Source organism: Malus domestica, chromosome 10 (assembly GCF_042453785.1).
Source record: "Malus domestica chromosome 10, GDT2T_hap1".
NCBI lineage: Eukaryota > Viridiplantae > Streptophyta > Magnoliopsida > Rosales > Rosaceae > Malus > Malus domestica.
In genome coordinates this window covers 3,603,885-3,620,472 of record NC_091670.1, presented here as the reverse complement: position 1 = coordinate 3,620,472, position 16,588 = coordinate 3,603,885, and the positions used below count along the sequence as shown (strand labels likewise).

Sequence of the window (16,588 nt, the reverse complement as noted above, 5' to 3'; positions counted from 1 at the left end):
ATCTTTACTACAATTGACTCGTGCGCTTGTGAAGTAAACAGGAGAATGCAAAATTGAAAGGAGGCATGCCGAAATAATTTCTTCATTTGATATGCCATTGTTAAAGAGGTCGCACTTGGTGCGATGGCAAGTGTCTTCGCCCATGAACGGTAGGTCTCGGGTTCGAGACTTGGGAGCAGCCTCTTCATAAAATGGGGGTAAGGCTAGCCGACATTCACCTCTCCCAAACCCTGCGTAAAGCGGGAGCCTTGTGCACTGGGTACGACCTTTATTTGATATGCCATTGTTAATTAGTGACACTAATTTTGACATGGTATCAAAGCAAGCAGTAACTGAATGTCCAATTCAAGCTCCAACCGTGCCAAACTAAACAAGCCTAGAATAAATTTCATCACATATGAAATGAATGTCCCGAAGGCAATTAATAAATTTCATCCATATCCCCTCAGATGCGGCTGAATCGATTCGGTTCAACCTGAGAAGCTGGACCAATAAAAGAAGAGTGAAGAAAAGGGAAAGGTTTGAAAATGGGGAGGGGGAAGCAGAGAAAGAACAGCTTGCTATAAGAGTTTTCTCAACTCGTGAATATTATAGAGCTCACCCGCTACTTCCTAACTTTCAAAGTAGTTTCTATTCGTTCGACAAGCTGATCAGCAGTCAGAGCACCCTCCTGCAAGTAATGAAAGCAAAATAATCAAAGATATTTAAAATCGAACTGATGATGGTGAATCGGTTATTATTAATCTAGCAGTGGCTTGAACACATGCACAGAGAACATACAATATTTATCTTATTTAATATTTTGGATCAAAGAGGACATACATCCTTCAAATTCAACATTTCGGAATCAAAACCAAACAAAAGAAGAAGAAAAGCATGCGAAGCAACACACCTGATGAAATTGGAAACCGATGCATGTACATAGGATATCTTACAAAATCTAAAAAGTGGAATTAACAGCAAAGCATAACAACATTAACAATACCCCTCCATGTTATGGCTGTACGAAAAGCTTGCAGTCAATATGTTATCTGACAGATCACACATTGCTAGGTATTTGATTGTTAAAAGAGACACATAATAATCATCTCCCAAAGGAAAAAGTAGAACAAATTCAACTTACAAAGCGGTCAAATGGCTCTCCATCCTTAAATATGATGAAAGTAGGCAATGCTTGTATGCTATATTTATCAGCAATGCTAGGATACTTCTCCGTGTCAATTTTCACAACCTGGATCTTGTCATTCAGCGTAATGCTGACTTCATTGAGGATAGGTGCCATAAACTGACAAGGACCGCACCTGTCAACCACAGGTTATTACTTAATTGTCCGTGCTACCTTTATATACTTCCTTTCAAGGCAAGACAAAGAGAGATGGAAAACCTAAAAGGTGAATAGCATCACGTTGTTTAGGAACTAAAAGTTTAACTGACAATACAACAATAATTACAATGATGCAAACTGTTATAGTAGTTTGAAAGTAACGGACCCTACGTAGAATCCTAGATGAATGGTAATACAGCCTCATAGGATTATAGGACCATTTATTCGTAATCCCTTGCAGATAGGTTAAATAAAGGGCTATTCTCTTACACACATGAGAGACGCACCTTTATGAGCATTCACTTTTGATATTAGAGAATTTCTGTACAAACAAAATAAGAAGCAAGATATACAAGCAAAGCTTACCAGGTTGCATAGAAGTCAACCAACACAGGTTTTTCGGAGGTAGCCAGCAAATCTTCGAAGGAGGAAAATGTTTGCTTCTTTGCTTCAACCTACGAAAATTAATTTTTTTCAAACATACATGTAAGTACCGTATCACCAATTCGGTCAAACTTCGTAATTCAGCTATATAGGCCAAATATTCCAAAGACAGCAAAGAAAGAGTACACACAGCTATTCGAATCTGTCACAACATTGTCCACATGGATAACTACATAAGTGATAGGTCATATCATCCTCAATGGAAAGCGGCACCTTTAACTTGGGGCACAGCGAGTGGTGATAGGAGGACCGTTGTTGATTGACTGGTACAAATACTTGACTGCTGATTAGATGATTAAAGAACAAGTGAGTCCATGCATGAAGGTCCCGAATATGGGTTCCTCACCGTCACTAGCATTCACATCTTTAGTAGATAGTATCCCAGTTTTATAATCTATACCTTCCGTCCCATTCAATAGTTTTGTTTCTAGGTTTGTCCCTCCCCAACTTTATGCCCAAACGGTAGGGTAGATCAGATTCTCGCAACCTAATACCCTACATGGGTGACAATGTGAATTCTAATTATTTGGGAGAGGTTCAATACCAAACTAGTTTACCGATAACTAAACGAGAGTGCGCCAACATCAAATAGAAACATTTCAAAGACAATCAATAGTGAGTTCCATCTCCTTCTTAAGCTCATAGCATGCTATCGGTATCTCACTAACAGTTTACTTTGCCTGCACTTCCCTATGAATTATATTTCTTCACCCGAAAAGACTTTAATTTCGAAAACCCGAAAAACCAACCCATGTGGTTTTCTCACAACTTAGAGGAAACGGAAAGGGCAAAGAAATACAAAGCAATTGGCTTTCTTGCCAGAAATATGATAACAATAAGATTTCCAGTTGTATGCTTTGCTCCCTAAATTCAAATTTTGCAATTTAATCCACTAGAGAAATTTCGGAAAAGGAATTTAACTTGCGAGCTGCAGAAATTTTAAATATTTTCCTTGATTTTCTCGGGAAACAAACAAACCGCGAAACTACAAAATCGGAAAACTGATTACCGGAGGAAGAATCCGAGGCCGTGAGTCCCGTGTTCCGATCCGAACGTGTCGAAGGTGTGATGGAAATCGCAGAGAAGTCGAGGAGGACAGCTTTGAACAAGAAGAAGAGGATGATGCCGCCGCCGCAACTATGCGAGCCGTACGGTCAGAGCTGAGACAAGGAATCGCGGACGCCGTCACGGAAATCGCCATTGGATTGGGCGCTCCGGTCAGTGAGATTTCGTCCGACGGATTCTTCTTCTTAGCTTCTGTTTGGATAATCGGAAAAGAAAATGAATAGAAACAAATACTTCCAGCGAAGAACACTTGCGCTTCCCGGTCGCCGAGAGGAGATAAGATTGCGGTGTTCCTTCGGGTGTATGATGCTATGGTGGTGTTTAATTATTTACCGGTCGATTGTTGGAACAACAAAAGTATGTTGATCGGACGGATGATAAGTTTGAGAGGTAGTTGAGTCTTGATTGTTGAAACAATAAAAGTATGTTGATCGGACGGATGATAAGTTTGAGAGGCATTTGAGTCTTGCGAACCCGAATCGAAGACGATTCGGCGATCGTCTGTTTGCCTTGTTCCTGAGTTCCTGTGACGTCACGTGCTACGGCAAACTGCACTCTTCTTCACCAAATCAAAGTGAGGCTTCTCCATAAACTCGTTTAACGTCAATTTATGTGTTCATATTATAATATATTATACCAAAAAATATGAGATGACAAAGTCTATGTAGATAGAGTTGTATTTATTTTGTTTATTTTTTCAACCTTAATTTTTTTTGTTGGATTAATTCTTAGAATTTTGATGGATCATTTGCCTAGATTATTTTAATCCTTTTTACACAATCGTTAACTGAGAATTAGACTAAACCGTACAATGTGCCTAACATAATTAAATATCAAATTTATTATTCATCGGAGTCGAACCTAAAATCTATAATAATAGGGATATATGCAAGTACCTTTAGAAGTTGGAATGAGTCAACCTACCACATTAGTTAGCCACGATGCGATACCAAACTCATTGTAAATATATATCCACATATATCCTTCTCAAGCCCTTAAGCATATTGTCATAGCCTATTTGGGATTTAAAAGTGTAATTGCAACAAATTTAATAATCTTTAACAAAAATGTTTCAGTTGCAAGAAAATAACATAAAGTAACAAATTTAATAACAGAAATAACAACCTGAGGTAACCAACTCTTTCTTTCCCTCCAATCCCCTTCGGAACACACGACTATATAAGTCGAGGCCATCTAGTCCAAATATTCAGTCGAAAATTCTCTCTCAAGAAAACCATCGATCTTGGCAAGGAGCACCACTGGAACGTTTCTTTCAGCGCCAGCTGCAGTAACCTTCAACGCAAGGTTATGCGGGAACGTGCAGACGCATCCAAGGTCAATCTGAAATTCCAAAGAATGACCGATATCGTGGAGATGAGTAATAAGGCATCCACTGTGCAGCAACAGGGCAAGAACGGAACAGTGAAAAGGGGAAAGGGCAAATAAAGAACCCTCGACTTCCCCAATTTGCCCTTACACTTTCACTCTTGCCATTTTGCCCTTCTTATTCATGTGGCTTCGTTCCTCTGTCTATTTGCCCTTTTCCCTTTTCGTTGTTCCCTTCTTGCCCTATTGCTGCACAGTGGATGGCTTATTGCTCATCTCCACAATGTCGGTCATTCTTTGGGATTTCAGATCGACCTTGGACGTGTCTGCAAGTTTCCGCATAACCTTGCGTTGAGGGTTACTGCAGCTGGCGCTGAAAGAAGCGTTCCAGTGGTGCTCCTCGCCAAGATCGATGGCTAGTTGTAGGTCTTTCTTGGTCTGTACAAAGGCGTGAGTCCAGAGCTTGAGGCGCTCAATGTTTCTGGCAAGATCCTCCTTGGCTTTCTTAACTACTTCCTGGGATCCTTTGGCGAGATCCTCCTTGGCTTTCTCTCTGCTCTCTGCCCCCTCTCTTTCTAACCTTGACAATGGCAGCTGCGAAGATGGTGATGCGTGGTGGTGCACGCAGATTTCAGTCTCTCTCTGATCTGCACTCGGTGAAAGCCAGGAAGCAGTTGAGAAAGCCAAGGAGGATCTCGCCAAAGGATCCCAGACGAGCGGTGGTCCCAGTGGATATTTGAAATAAGGCAAAGTTGCATACCTAGTTAAGAACAGAACTTGATTGGTAAATGGTAATTGAAGGAAATGACCATTTCTTGTTAGGTGAAAGTTTAAAGAAAACTTTTAACGATCTGGGAAGGACTAAAGGATTGGAGCAACTGAAGGCAATTTATACTTGTTGGTCCAAAAATAGAATTAAATAGGTATAAGACGGAAGCTTAAGAAGCAGCTTATGGAGCTATTCTAATGGTGTTGTGAGCAGCAACAAAATTAATAGATACCACAGGCAGCATTTGCACAGTAACAAGAACCCAAATTGAAATTCTGCAGCAAGAAGAACCCCTATAACAAACCGGAAAAGAAACAAAGAGAAAGAAGCCACAAATAAGTTATACCAGGGACATTTGTATCGAATAAATCTTTTGTGCAAGATTTTAAAGGATGAAAGGAAGGAGGTGCCTGGCTGTGCATAAGTTAAAAAAAAATTCCAAGAAGAAATTGATATATGGAAACAGTTGATTGGAATGGAAGCACACACCATATACATGTTGCTGTGGTACACTCCGTATACATGTTGCTGTGGTACACTCATCCCATCTATTTATTTATTTTTATTTTTTATTTTTTTGGAGAACTAGAAATAAAATAACCAGGACCGAAGCCAAATGAACACGAAGCCCACCCAAGGGGGAACAACACAGAAAGCAACAAACACAGAGCAAGAGAGGGGGTACAGTAACCCATCTATTTATTTCCCATACAGGAAGGGGTGGCCACAGTAACCCTAAGCCTCCTTCAATGTAACAGTTGGTTTTATTCCTCTAAACATTTTCTCACTGTTCGGCCACCAATCAACTGGCCCATCGAACTTTAGCCTGACTGAAAAGCCATCAACCAGCATCAAACAGTAGGCCTTTCCTAAATTTCTTACTGACTTATCACAGTCAGCATTGACCTACAACCCACTCTCCTATCGAGGCCTTCCTGACTGAATGTCGATGACACAGCTCGGGCCTGGATTATTTCACTTCTTCAACTCACAAATACTATAGGGATCAAACAAGTTTCAATTGTTTAGGCAATTTGTATCTACCATAGGTTTCAATTGTTAGTTCGTGTTCATATTTCTGCTATACTTGCAAAATATGTGATTAGTGCCACTATTTGTGTTTAAAACTGGTGGAATATAATTCATTTTCAGTTTTTATTCTAATTGCTGACTAATTCTGATGGAATGTATCCACAATCCCTGATCTCCCATTGACTCGATTGCCATAAGCCCAAAGAGTGGTGCTTGGAAGACCCCACACCGGTATCTCCTAAAGTTCAATAAGTTCTCCGACAGGTTGGAACAACAAAAGTATGTTGATCGGACGGATGATAAGTTTGAGAGGCAGTTGAGTCTTGCGAACCCGAATCGAACACGATTCGGCGATCGTCTGTTTGCCTTGTTCCTGAGTTCCCGGAGGACGTTCCTGTGACGTCACGTGCTACTGCAAACTGCACTCTTCTTCACCAAATCAAAATGAGGCTCTCCATAGACTTGTTTAACGTCAATTTATGTGTTCGTATTATAAAATATTATACCAAAAAATATGAGGTGACAGAGAGTCTATGTAGATAGAGTTGTATTTATTTTGTTTATTTTTTCAACCTTAATTTTTTTGGTCGGATTAATTATTAGAATTTTGATGGATCATTTGCCTAGATTATTTTAATCCTTTTTACACAACTGTAAACTGAGAATTAGACTAAATTGTACAATGTGCTTAACATAATTAAATATCAATTTATCATTCATCGGAGTTGAATCTAAAATCTATAATAATAGGGATATATGCAAGTACCTTTAGAAGTTGGAATGAGTCAACCTACGCACAATAGCTACTTAACCACATCAGTTAGCCACGATGCGATACCAAACTCATTGTAAATATATATCCACATATATCCTTCTCAAGCCCTTAAGCATATCGTCACAGCGTATTTGAGATTTAAAAGTGTAATTGCAACAAATTTAATAATCTTTAACAAAAATGTTTCAGTTGCAAGAAAATAACAGAAAGCAACAAATTTAATAACAGAAATAACAACTTGAGGTAACCGACTCTTTCCTTCCCTCCAATCCCCATCGGAACACATGGCTATATAAGCTGCGCCACCCAGTCCAAATATTTAGTCGAAAATTCTCTCTCAAGAAAACCATCGATCTTGGCAAGGAGCACCACTGGAATGCTTCTTTTAGGGCCAGCTGCAGTAACCCTCAACACAAGGTTATGCGGGAACTTGTAGATGCATCCAAAGTTGATCTGAAATTCCAAAGAATGACCGATATCGTGAAGATGAGCAATAAGGCATCCACTGTGCAGCAACAGGGCAAGAAGGGAACATCGAAAAAGAGGAAAGGGCAAATAGACAGAGGAACGAAGCCATGTGAATAAGAAGGGCAGAATGGCAAGAGTGAAAGTGTAAGGGCAAGTTGGGAAAGTCGAGGGTTCTTTAGTCACAGCGTATTTGGGATTTAAAGTGTAATTGCAATTTTGTTTTTTAGGGTTCCTGTCAGTTCATTCAGATTGGAGGCAAATTGGGAAAGTCGAGGGTTCTTTGTAATTGCAATTTTTTTCTTTTTTAGGGTTCCTGTTAGTTCGTTCAGATTGGGGTGGACTTTGCGATTTCAAGTGTAATCTGTAACTTTCATTTTAAAGGCTTAGTTTCGTACTTCTCTCAGTGTGTAACCAGCTACATATGTGCAATGGCAAATTGCCAATGGTAACATTTTCAGACCAAAAAATATAAATAAAAAATTAGTCTTGTCAAGTAAACATGGTCAAGTTCCACTGCAAACCGACGCGGCACTCTCTCATTCGTTGGTGTATTAACACACCTTTTCATATTAACACAATTTGGTTTTATACATTATCTTGCATTCACAATGTTGTAGCAAAACTAGAGTAAAATGTGCAAAAAGATAATGTTTCAGTAGAACGATAAACAAGCATACATACAGTATCGTACCTATATCAAGGTTAAAAGGTGCAAATTCTCCCAATTATCCATATTAGCCTTTATGCTCGTGTGTGGTGTTTTAAATGTATTTATAGAAGTAAATTGTCAAAAGAAAAATTAAATATTGGAAATAAATGAATAATCTTAAATCATGCTAGATGAAACCTTTCATAAACCAATTAAAACAGTTGAATCCATATAATAAAATCGGTCTCTATTGAATTTATATTAAGAATAGAGAAAATAATATTTAATAAACAACTGATTGAATCACATTATTGCTATCTCATTGCAAGGCTAAACTCACCCCCTTCCCCTTAGTGTGGATAATATTATTTGTTAAAAAAAATATCATTTGACAACTAATTTAATCACATTATTATCCGGGGGCGAAATACTTTTTTTATAACCGGCATTACACACATTTTAAGATGTTTTGAACGAATTTAAAAATAGAGAAAATAATATTTAATGAACAGCTGATTGAATCACATTATTACTAGCCTATTGATGCATTATTTTGGGTTGCTTTTGAAGTTTTTTGTTTAAGGGGCATTTTTGTCCCATTCCTTTTTTGATGAAGCTTGTGACACCAAAAAAACACTATTCATTAGGCCATTGACTTTATATATAAGTTTCGTGTGGGTTTCCCGCATCCCGCATTTTGTTAGGCTTAAAAGCTCTCAAATGTTTTGTTATCTAAAAACATGATATGATCTCAATTATGAAGCTTAAGGGCTGTATGATTTTTTTCGAACTTAGGGGGAGTTTATCAAATTCATGGGGAGTTTTGTCGAACGTAGGGGTAGTCTTATGTAGTGTACTCACTTGGCCATAATATATTATTTTCCTCTTAGATCCTGAGCACTTTTTCCCATTAGGTTTTCCCGAACCTAACGAGGTTTTAACCAAGCGCCCATATTGGATTGGTCATACCCTTGACATGTGCATTTACGACCGCTTATTCATCTTAAGCACTGACATTCCATTTACTCATATTTTTCTCCTTAGATTACAAGTTTGTCCTATTGGGTTTAATATAGCAAGTTTTGGTGAGACTATATTTTATATCCATTCCTACTTGTAAGACTCGCTTATGCATTGCCTCTGCCTGACAAGAAGACTTCATCAACTAATTTTGTTTATTTTTTCAACCTTATTTTTTGTTGGATTAATTATTAGAATTTTGATGGATCATTTGCCTAGATTATTTTTAATTTTTTTTATACAATTGTTAACTGAGAATTTAGACTAAGCCGCACAATGTACCTAACATAATTAATATTAAATTTATCATTCATCGGGGTCAAACCTAAAACCTATAATGGGATATATGCAAGTACCCTTAGAAGTTGGAATGAACCAACCTACGCATAATAGGTACTTAACCACATTAGTTAGCCACGACAAGATACCGAACTCATTGTAAATATATATATACACAGATATCCTTCTCACCTGCATTTGCATTTGAGTCGAATCTGGTATCTCAGCAATGCAAACCCATGCATAATAGCTACTCGAGACTAGGTTTGTTAATTTCTTGTACGACTTGTTAAACCAATATGAAACGACAAGAAAATAATAAATTTCAAGTCAACCAGCTAATGAGTCAGGTCACTATGGGGTCACTTCTTAAGAATCCAATAAGATATCGTATGTCAAATTTACACATTAGGCATGACACTTTCTTGCATAACTTGTAAATTCGAAACAAAATGACACAACCCGTTAATGAATCGAGCTTAGGTTACCTATTAAAAACCCGTTAAGATAACAGGTTTGACACGAAACTACCCATTAAGATAACAAAATGACACGAAACAATACGAATACAAGAAATACAACCCATTTGCCAGGCCTACCCGAGACGTGGGTTTAAACAAAATATCAATGTTATCAATTACGTAGAAAATCCAAATTAATGTAATCATTCACTAGCTTCATGTATTACATTTCAAAAGATTCTCTCCATATATCATGTGACAAAACCTCAACCAGGTACAACACAAACAATTCTTCAAAAAGTTCTACAAACACAAGCAACTACGATGTATGTCTAACCGTCTAAGTCGTGGAAAGAAATCATGCCCGGAAATTATCCACCGCTTGTCAACGTCAAGGCAAGAAGAACAATGGTGATGGCAGTTACTATGATAGCACAACCAAATAACCACATACCCGTGCTCGGTCCTTTGTTATTCTGGCTCTCTTGACTTCCCAACTCAACTTCTCTAAGAAGTTCTCTCACTTCATCTATGTCGTTGTCCTTGGCAGCTTGGGTGAGTCGACTTTGAATCTTCTCAAGCATTGCGATCCTCCTTTCTCTGGATGCATCCTTGGCTGGCCACCAAAAACTTGTCATCTTCCAAAGAAGGATTCCCACATAAATGGCCACGACACAGTCTACGCTATAATGGTGACGTTCCCGTATTTCTCTTTGTGCAGAATGCCCGACAAGCAACCATATGATAACTGAGCTATAACCACCATAAGCTTCCTGCAACAATCGATCAGATTCATAGAAATCAAAATCAGCAGCACAAGTAGGTTGCTTCTTGGACAAAAGTGGCAATGGAGAGAAATTTCAAAACACATTAGGCAGTACCGTCCAGGCCATAGCTGTCAATACAGCAACTAGCATGTGTCCACTGTAAACGAGGTCATTGCAGCCACCTCCAGCATTCTTCAGTAAATTATACCATGGTCCATCCATTGCGGTTGGTCGCAAGAATTCTATTAGGAAGCTCATTCGACCCCAATCCGGCCGGAAGTCCGCAAGTACTTTTCCAGTATCAGCTGAGGGAAACAAATAAAAAAATGTTGTAACATACACAGCCACCTTATCCTCAAAGGAGGATGTATTTGCCGTAGAAAAGGGTGCAACATTAGAAATGTGGAACACTGTAACGGAAAATACTTTAGAACCCAACTCTTTTACCTACATTTTTCTCCGTCCTTCAAATGAGGCCCATCTAGGACCCCATCCATGTGTGAGAGTTGGGAAAAGAGTTTGGTTTGTTAGCATCTTTTTAATGTATAACTCATGCAGTGATCGATATCAGGAATCATTCATACGTTCCCAGATCAGAACAAATTTGGGTCAGAAGGTCAGATAAAAAGGTACTTTTGGGGCCGAAGTTGCAATTAAGGAAATGAAACCCAGGGTCGGTTTGAGAAGAAAATGAACCTATTATGTAGTACTTACCAAAAGCCATATCCTGTCGTAATAATTCACGAATAGCATTGGAATCCGAAGCATAAGGTACATAATACTTCTGAGCCCAGCGATGAGGATATGAAGGGACTGTGAAACGAGCAGTAGCACACCAAGGACGGGCAGACGGCAGAACAGTTGATACGAAAGTTATGGCACGAAGAAGACGGCCAATACCCATGGTGAACATGTACCGTGCACCTAGTCCAAGGCCAGGAGCTTTCACAGAGTCAAAGAGTACGGAAAAAGCCAACAGCATAAACAACATGAGGAAATGATGCAGTCCAATAACACGGGCTCTCAGTATTTCAACTAAGGTATGAGGAAGTTTCTCATTCAGTGCCAAAAGCAACCACTGGCCAGTGTCAGGAAGAGGAGATGTACGACTGTCAAGTACCAAAAATGAAGAAGACAATCAGTTTTACTCTCATTACATAATAACTAAAAACTATGGCTAACATTGCATGAGAAATGAAAAAGTATCCTCTCTATAGTGATGCTATGAAATACAAGAAAACAGACTACATCAAATCATCTGATAGACCTTACATGTCATTGTATCAAATCATTCAATTATAAAAACAATGCCGAGGGCATTTATTAAATAGAAATTAAATGAAAAATGCTGCTTACGTGTGGAAATTAGACAAGAAAATTTATAAGATGATATTTTTCCGTGTATTTTCTTTTCAGATTCCTTTTGTTTGGTTGATATTACATTACATTGTAACTTATTCCCTAGCAGCATAAGCTTTTGAGGTCTCATGGTCATCTAACATGGTATTAGATCCTTGGTTGTGGGAGGTCCTTAGTTTGAATACTACAATTCTCATTCCTCACTTGTTTGCTGATTCATTCCCTAACAGTTAAAGCTTTTGTGGCCCAATGGTTGTCTAACTATCGTGATGGAATTTGCATTTATATTGAAGCACACATTTTCACATCCAAGAAAAGAGCTAGCAGAAGTGGAGCAAAGATGCACAAATTGTTTTGTATGTCAGTACCCTAAAGTCAGATTGAGTTCTTGGATGTGCTAGTGTTCTCTAAGAATATAGGGGAGTTTGACATAAATTATGGTTGGATACCAAGCAACTCTGTTATTTCATCATTAAGTCGCTTTATTGATAAGTTAGAACCATATCAATCCTTCCAGACGAGTGGTGGTCCCGATTGGAGCAACTGAAGGCAATTTATACTTAATTTATACCTGTTAGTCCAAAGATAGAATTAAATAGGTATAAGACGGAAGCCTAAGGAGAAGCTTATGGAGGTGTTCTAATGGTGTTGTGAGCAGCAACAAAAATTAATAGATACCACAGGCAGCATTTATGCAGTAACAAGAACCCAAGTTGAAATTCTGCAGCAACAAGAACCCCTATACCAAGGGCGGCAAAGAAACAAAGAGAAAGAAGCCACAAATAAGTTATACCAGGGACATTTGTACTGAATAAGTCTTTTGTGCAAGATTTAAAGGATGAAAAGAAGGAGGTGTCTATCTGTGCATAAGTTAAAAAAAAAATTCCAAGAAGAAATTGATATATGGAAACAGTTGATTGGAATGGAAGCACACACCATATACATGTTGCTGTGGTACACCCATCCCATCTATTTATTTCCCATATAGGAAGGTGTGGCCATAGTAACCCTAAGCCTCCTTCAATGTAACAGTTGGTCTTATTCCTCTAAACATTTTCTCTCTGTTTGGCCACCAATCAACTGGCCCATTGAACTTTAGCTTGACTGAAAAGCCATCAACCAGCATCAAACACTAGACCTTTTCTTTTTCCTAACTTTCCTAAATTTCTTACTGACTTATCAGAGTCAGCATTGACCTACAACCCACTCTCCTATCGAGGCTTTCCTGACTGAATGTCGATGAAACAGCTCGGGCCTGGATTATTTCACTTCTTCAACTCAAAAATACTATAGGGATCAAAGAAGTTTCAATTGTTTAGGCAATTTGTATCTACCATAGGTTTACATGTAAGAAAACATAATTGCTATGTGATTTATATCTCTTATCTATTTAGTTCTTGTTCATATTTCTACTATATTTGCAAAATATATTGTAAAAATATGTGATTTGTGCCACTATTTGTGTTTAAAACTGGTGGAATATAATTCATTTTCAGTTTTTATTCTAATTGCTGACTAATTCTGATGGAATGTATCCACAATCCCAGATCTCCCATTGACTCGATTGCCACAAGCCCAAAGGGTGGTCTTTGGAAGACCCCACATTGGTATCTCAGTATCTCCTAATGTTCAATACGTTCTCCGACAGGTTGTGTCATCAACAAGTGTTGCGGAGATTTTTATAGCCCATAAAGGGCAGCCACAACCATGGTCTACAAAAGAATGCAACCACTTGACATATCTTATACAACAAAACCAATATTGATAACATAATATGATATTTATTCATTCAAAAATCTATGACACTGCATTTTCATGATAACAGTCAAAGACAATCCGGTGAAAAAGTTTAGAAGAATCAATATGATAATTTCTTAGCTTAAAGATTTGAAAAGACATTTTAGAATAACATACAAAGGCGGAACCTTTAACAGCATTAAGTTTGCGTTATGTGTGGGATGGCCTAAATCTTTGTTTGGGCATATACATATTATGCTAAGTATTAGCACTAACATTGCCCCCCTCAAAGATGCACAGGGCTACATGGCAAAGGGCTGAAACCCTAACTATATGCAAATCGTAGTAAACAAAAAAACTTTGAAACAGTCAGTCAACGAACAAAGGGAACTAAATTTCCCATACAAAAATTGTACCATAGTTACTATCATAACTCATTAAAAACCAGCTCCCTACGCACTCTATCTCGGGTTGGAATGGCATTGCAGTATTGCACTAGGATTTGCATTAGGATATTGCTATTCACACACCCACTTTTACCTTTACCTCCTACACACCCTTGTTAATTTTTGGCCATTGATCTTCTTCAATTCATTTGATCTGACGGTCGAAAATTGAGAGGGGTGTGTGAGAAGTAAACATAGGTATGTGAAGTGGTATTTCTCTTCACTTGTAAGTGAGAGGTCTTAGGTTCAATTCTCGCCAAGGGCAAGTATGAACCACAATATTGCTAGCCATTATGAGGCTAAGCCCACCCCCTCCTCCTTAGTATAGATAATACTATTTGTTCATAAAAAAAAAAACATGGGTATGTGGATGGCACTACCCTTTGCATTAATGGGTAGAAACTGAGTTCAAACTCCTTGTAAGCCCTAAAAAAGGAAAAACTCATCTCCCTGAGGGTAATTGCTCACAAGAAGCATACCATTAACAAACATTTTCGCTGACATCTTTAATTATCTATATGAGCATTAAATCTGGCACTAATCCTTGCACAAATTGTAAGATCAGATCCTTAAAATGCTGGCACTAATCCTTGCACAAAATTGACCACATCTGGTAAATAAATTAGCACAATAAACACAACAGATGATTCGGATGTTGCCATATTTAGATGAACTTCCGAAAAAACAACACAATCAAACTCGACCCACATAATATTTAGGAATTTAAAACCCGAAATATAAAGTAGAGAACTCGAAATTCTGGCTGATTAAACATCTGGGTCACTTGTATTTAAGCTCAATGAGCAGAAAACGTAGATCAAAATACACATAGAGACACAGAGAGAGAGAGTGAATGGAAGAATAAGGAATAAAGGACAATACCTGTTCCAATCAAGGCCGAGGGCGGCGGTGACAAAGCGGACGCAGAGAGCTTCAAAGAGAAGAGCCAAGAGCATAAAGAGCATGGAACCGATGAAGGGAAAGACGACGCGAAACTCAGAGGTCCAGTGCCTGTAGAAAGGGACCCGACTGACGGCAATGACGGCGAGTACGGTGTGCAGCGCGGGCTGGAGACGGCCGTGCCACGTGGGCGAGAGGTGGCGGAGGTAGTCGACTGCCACATAGGCCACGGCGACGATTCCAAGGCCACCGGACCTCAGCGGCAGCCACCGCATGGTGGTGAATGAGAAAGAGTGAGCTGACGGCGTGGCTGGTTTAAAGAAAACCGGGAGCTGGAAGTTGGGTCTTGGGGATTTGAACATTCCAAGTATGGAGTCTACTCTACTCTCCCATATTAGTTTAGTTGTTTTGTTTCAGGGCGTCCTATTTTACTTTTCACATACTTTTTTATTTTTTAGCTGTCAGATCGAATGAATTGAAGAAAATCAACGAACATAAATTATCAAGAGATGTGTGAAAAGTAAAATGGGGTGTGACACACCCCTTGTTTTGATGGGTTCCTATTCCATGCCACTTGGAAACAGATGTTTTTAACTTCCACTAGCCGGAATGTTCGATATCAAATTATTATTGGTTTATTATGTCTAATTTTAGGTATGACAAACTAATTGTGTTTGTAGTGTTCATGTCATACGTATTATCTTAACAGGTCGTGTCGTTTCGTTAACGATTCGATTCGATTTAACAGGTCATACAAGAAATTGTCATGCCTAATGTCTAAATCTGGCAAAGGATTTCCTATTAGATTCTTAACAGACGACACGATAACGACTTAACTCGTTAACGGGTGGACTCAAAATTTGTTATTTTTGTATCATTTCGTGTTTGGTTAACGAGTTGTGCAAGAAATTGTTAAGCCCAGTTAAAATCGATCTCTGATATTTTTGAAAAATGAAACAAAAAAAATTTAGAGCAGTCGTCCCCATATAAAGCAAATAATCAGTTACTTAAAATCATCTTACCACATACTACTATAATATAGTAATATTTTCATTTATTAAGTGTAGGTTAAGGGTGGGCAAACCGGTCCACGACCCGCAGGTCAGGGTGGATACTCGCGATTCGAGGGGGATTTGTGATGGTACAAGTTTATCAAAGAAGAAACGAGACGGTACGGGGCGGGTCGAATGTAATTACGGGGCGGGGTAGGTCCAAAACTTAGGAAGCATGGGGCCTGGGCGGGCTCGTCTCTAAGAGCAACTCCAGCCTTTTACTTTGCTCGAGGGACGGGCTGCAGGAATGGGCCCGAGGGCCGGTTGATTCTTCTCCAGCCATGGAGGGCCCAAGTGAGGGTGGGAGCCCGAGCACAAGGGGGGTGGAGAGTTGACAGGCCTGCAGCCCGAGGGCCAAGGCATTTTTTTATTGTTTTTTATGTCAGCCCGAGGCCCTACAGCCCCATTTCCCTTTTTTTTTTTTTTTATATTATTTAATCAAACAAAAAAAACTACTATTTTATTACCTATTGCCAGGGGGGAGGGCTCCAATGGTGGAGATGCAAAAGGTAATTACTGTTCATTAATGGTAGTTACTATTCATTAAAGGCAGTTACTGTTCAATAGGGTGGATTCAATAGTGGATTGCCAGGGGGAATGGCTCCAAGGGTGGAGTTGCTCTAATATAAAATGAATGGATTGGATCAAGGGATTGCATTTCTTTCTCACTTGGCCGAGCCCCTAGTCCCCACTATCTCGATTCAACTTTTTCTTT

General features: G+C 38.9%; 2 protein-coding genes across 3 annotated transcripts; both read right to left on the bottom strand.

The window, feature by feature from the left end:
• Positions 1 to 66: 66 nt before the first annotated feature.
• LOC103422043 (uncharacterized) lies at positions 67 to 3,438 on the bottom strand. Of its 2 annotated transcripts, XM_029109361.2 has the most exons (5): positions 2,778 to 3,251; positions 1,691 to 1,779; positions 1,124 to 1,301; positions 602 to 670; positions 67 to 483 (listed from the first exon to the last, which is right to left on the bottom strand). In XM_029109361.2, exons 1-4 carry the CDS (start codon positions 2,967 to 2,969, stop codon positions 605 to 607), a joined length of 525 nt encoding a protein of 174 aa, XP_028965194.1. In that variant the 5' UTR covers positions 2,970 to 3,251; the 3' UTR covers positions 67 to 483; positions 602 to 604. The 2 variants fall into 2 exon arrangements, with proteins under 2 accessions (XP_028965194.1, XP_070663416.1); XM_070807315.1 differs by having other exon boundaries at positions 67 to 670; positions 2,778 to 3,438.
• A 6,324-nt stretch (positions 3,439 to 9,762) lies between these two features.
• LOC103444654 (protein PHLOEM UNLOADING MODULATOR-like) lies at positions 9,763 to 15,245 on the bottom strand. The gene is made up of 4 exons (XM_008383607.4): positions 14,804 to 15,245; positions 11,094 to 11,488; positions 10,494 to 10,684; positions 9,763 to 10,385 (listed from the first exon to the last, which is right to left on the bottom strand). The coding sequence occupies exons 1-4, from the start codon at positions 15,181 to 15,183 to the stop codon at positions 9,984 to 9,986; spliced, it is 1,368 nt and encodes a 455-aa protein (XP_008381829.2). The 5' UTR covers positions 15,184 to 15,245; the 3' UTR covers positions 9,763 to 9,983.
• Positions 15,246 to 16,588: the final 1,343 nt, after the last annotated feature.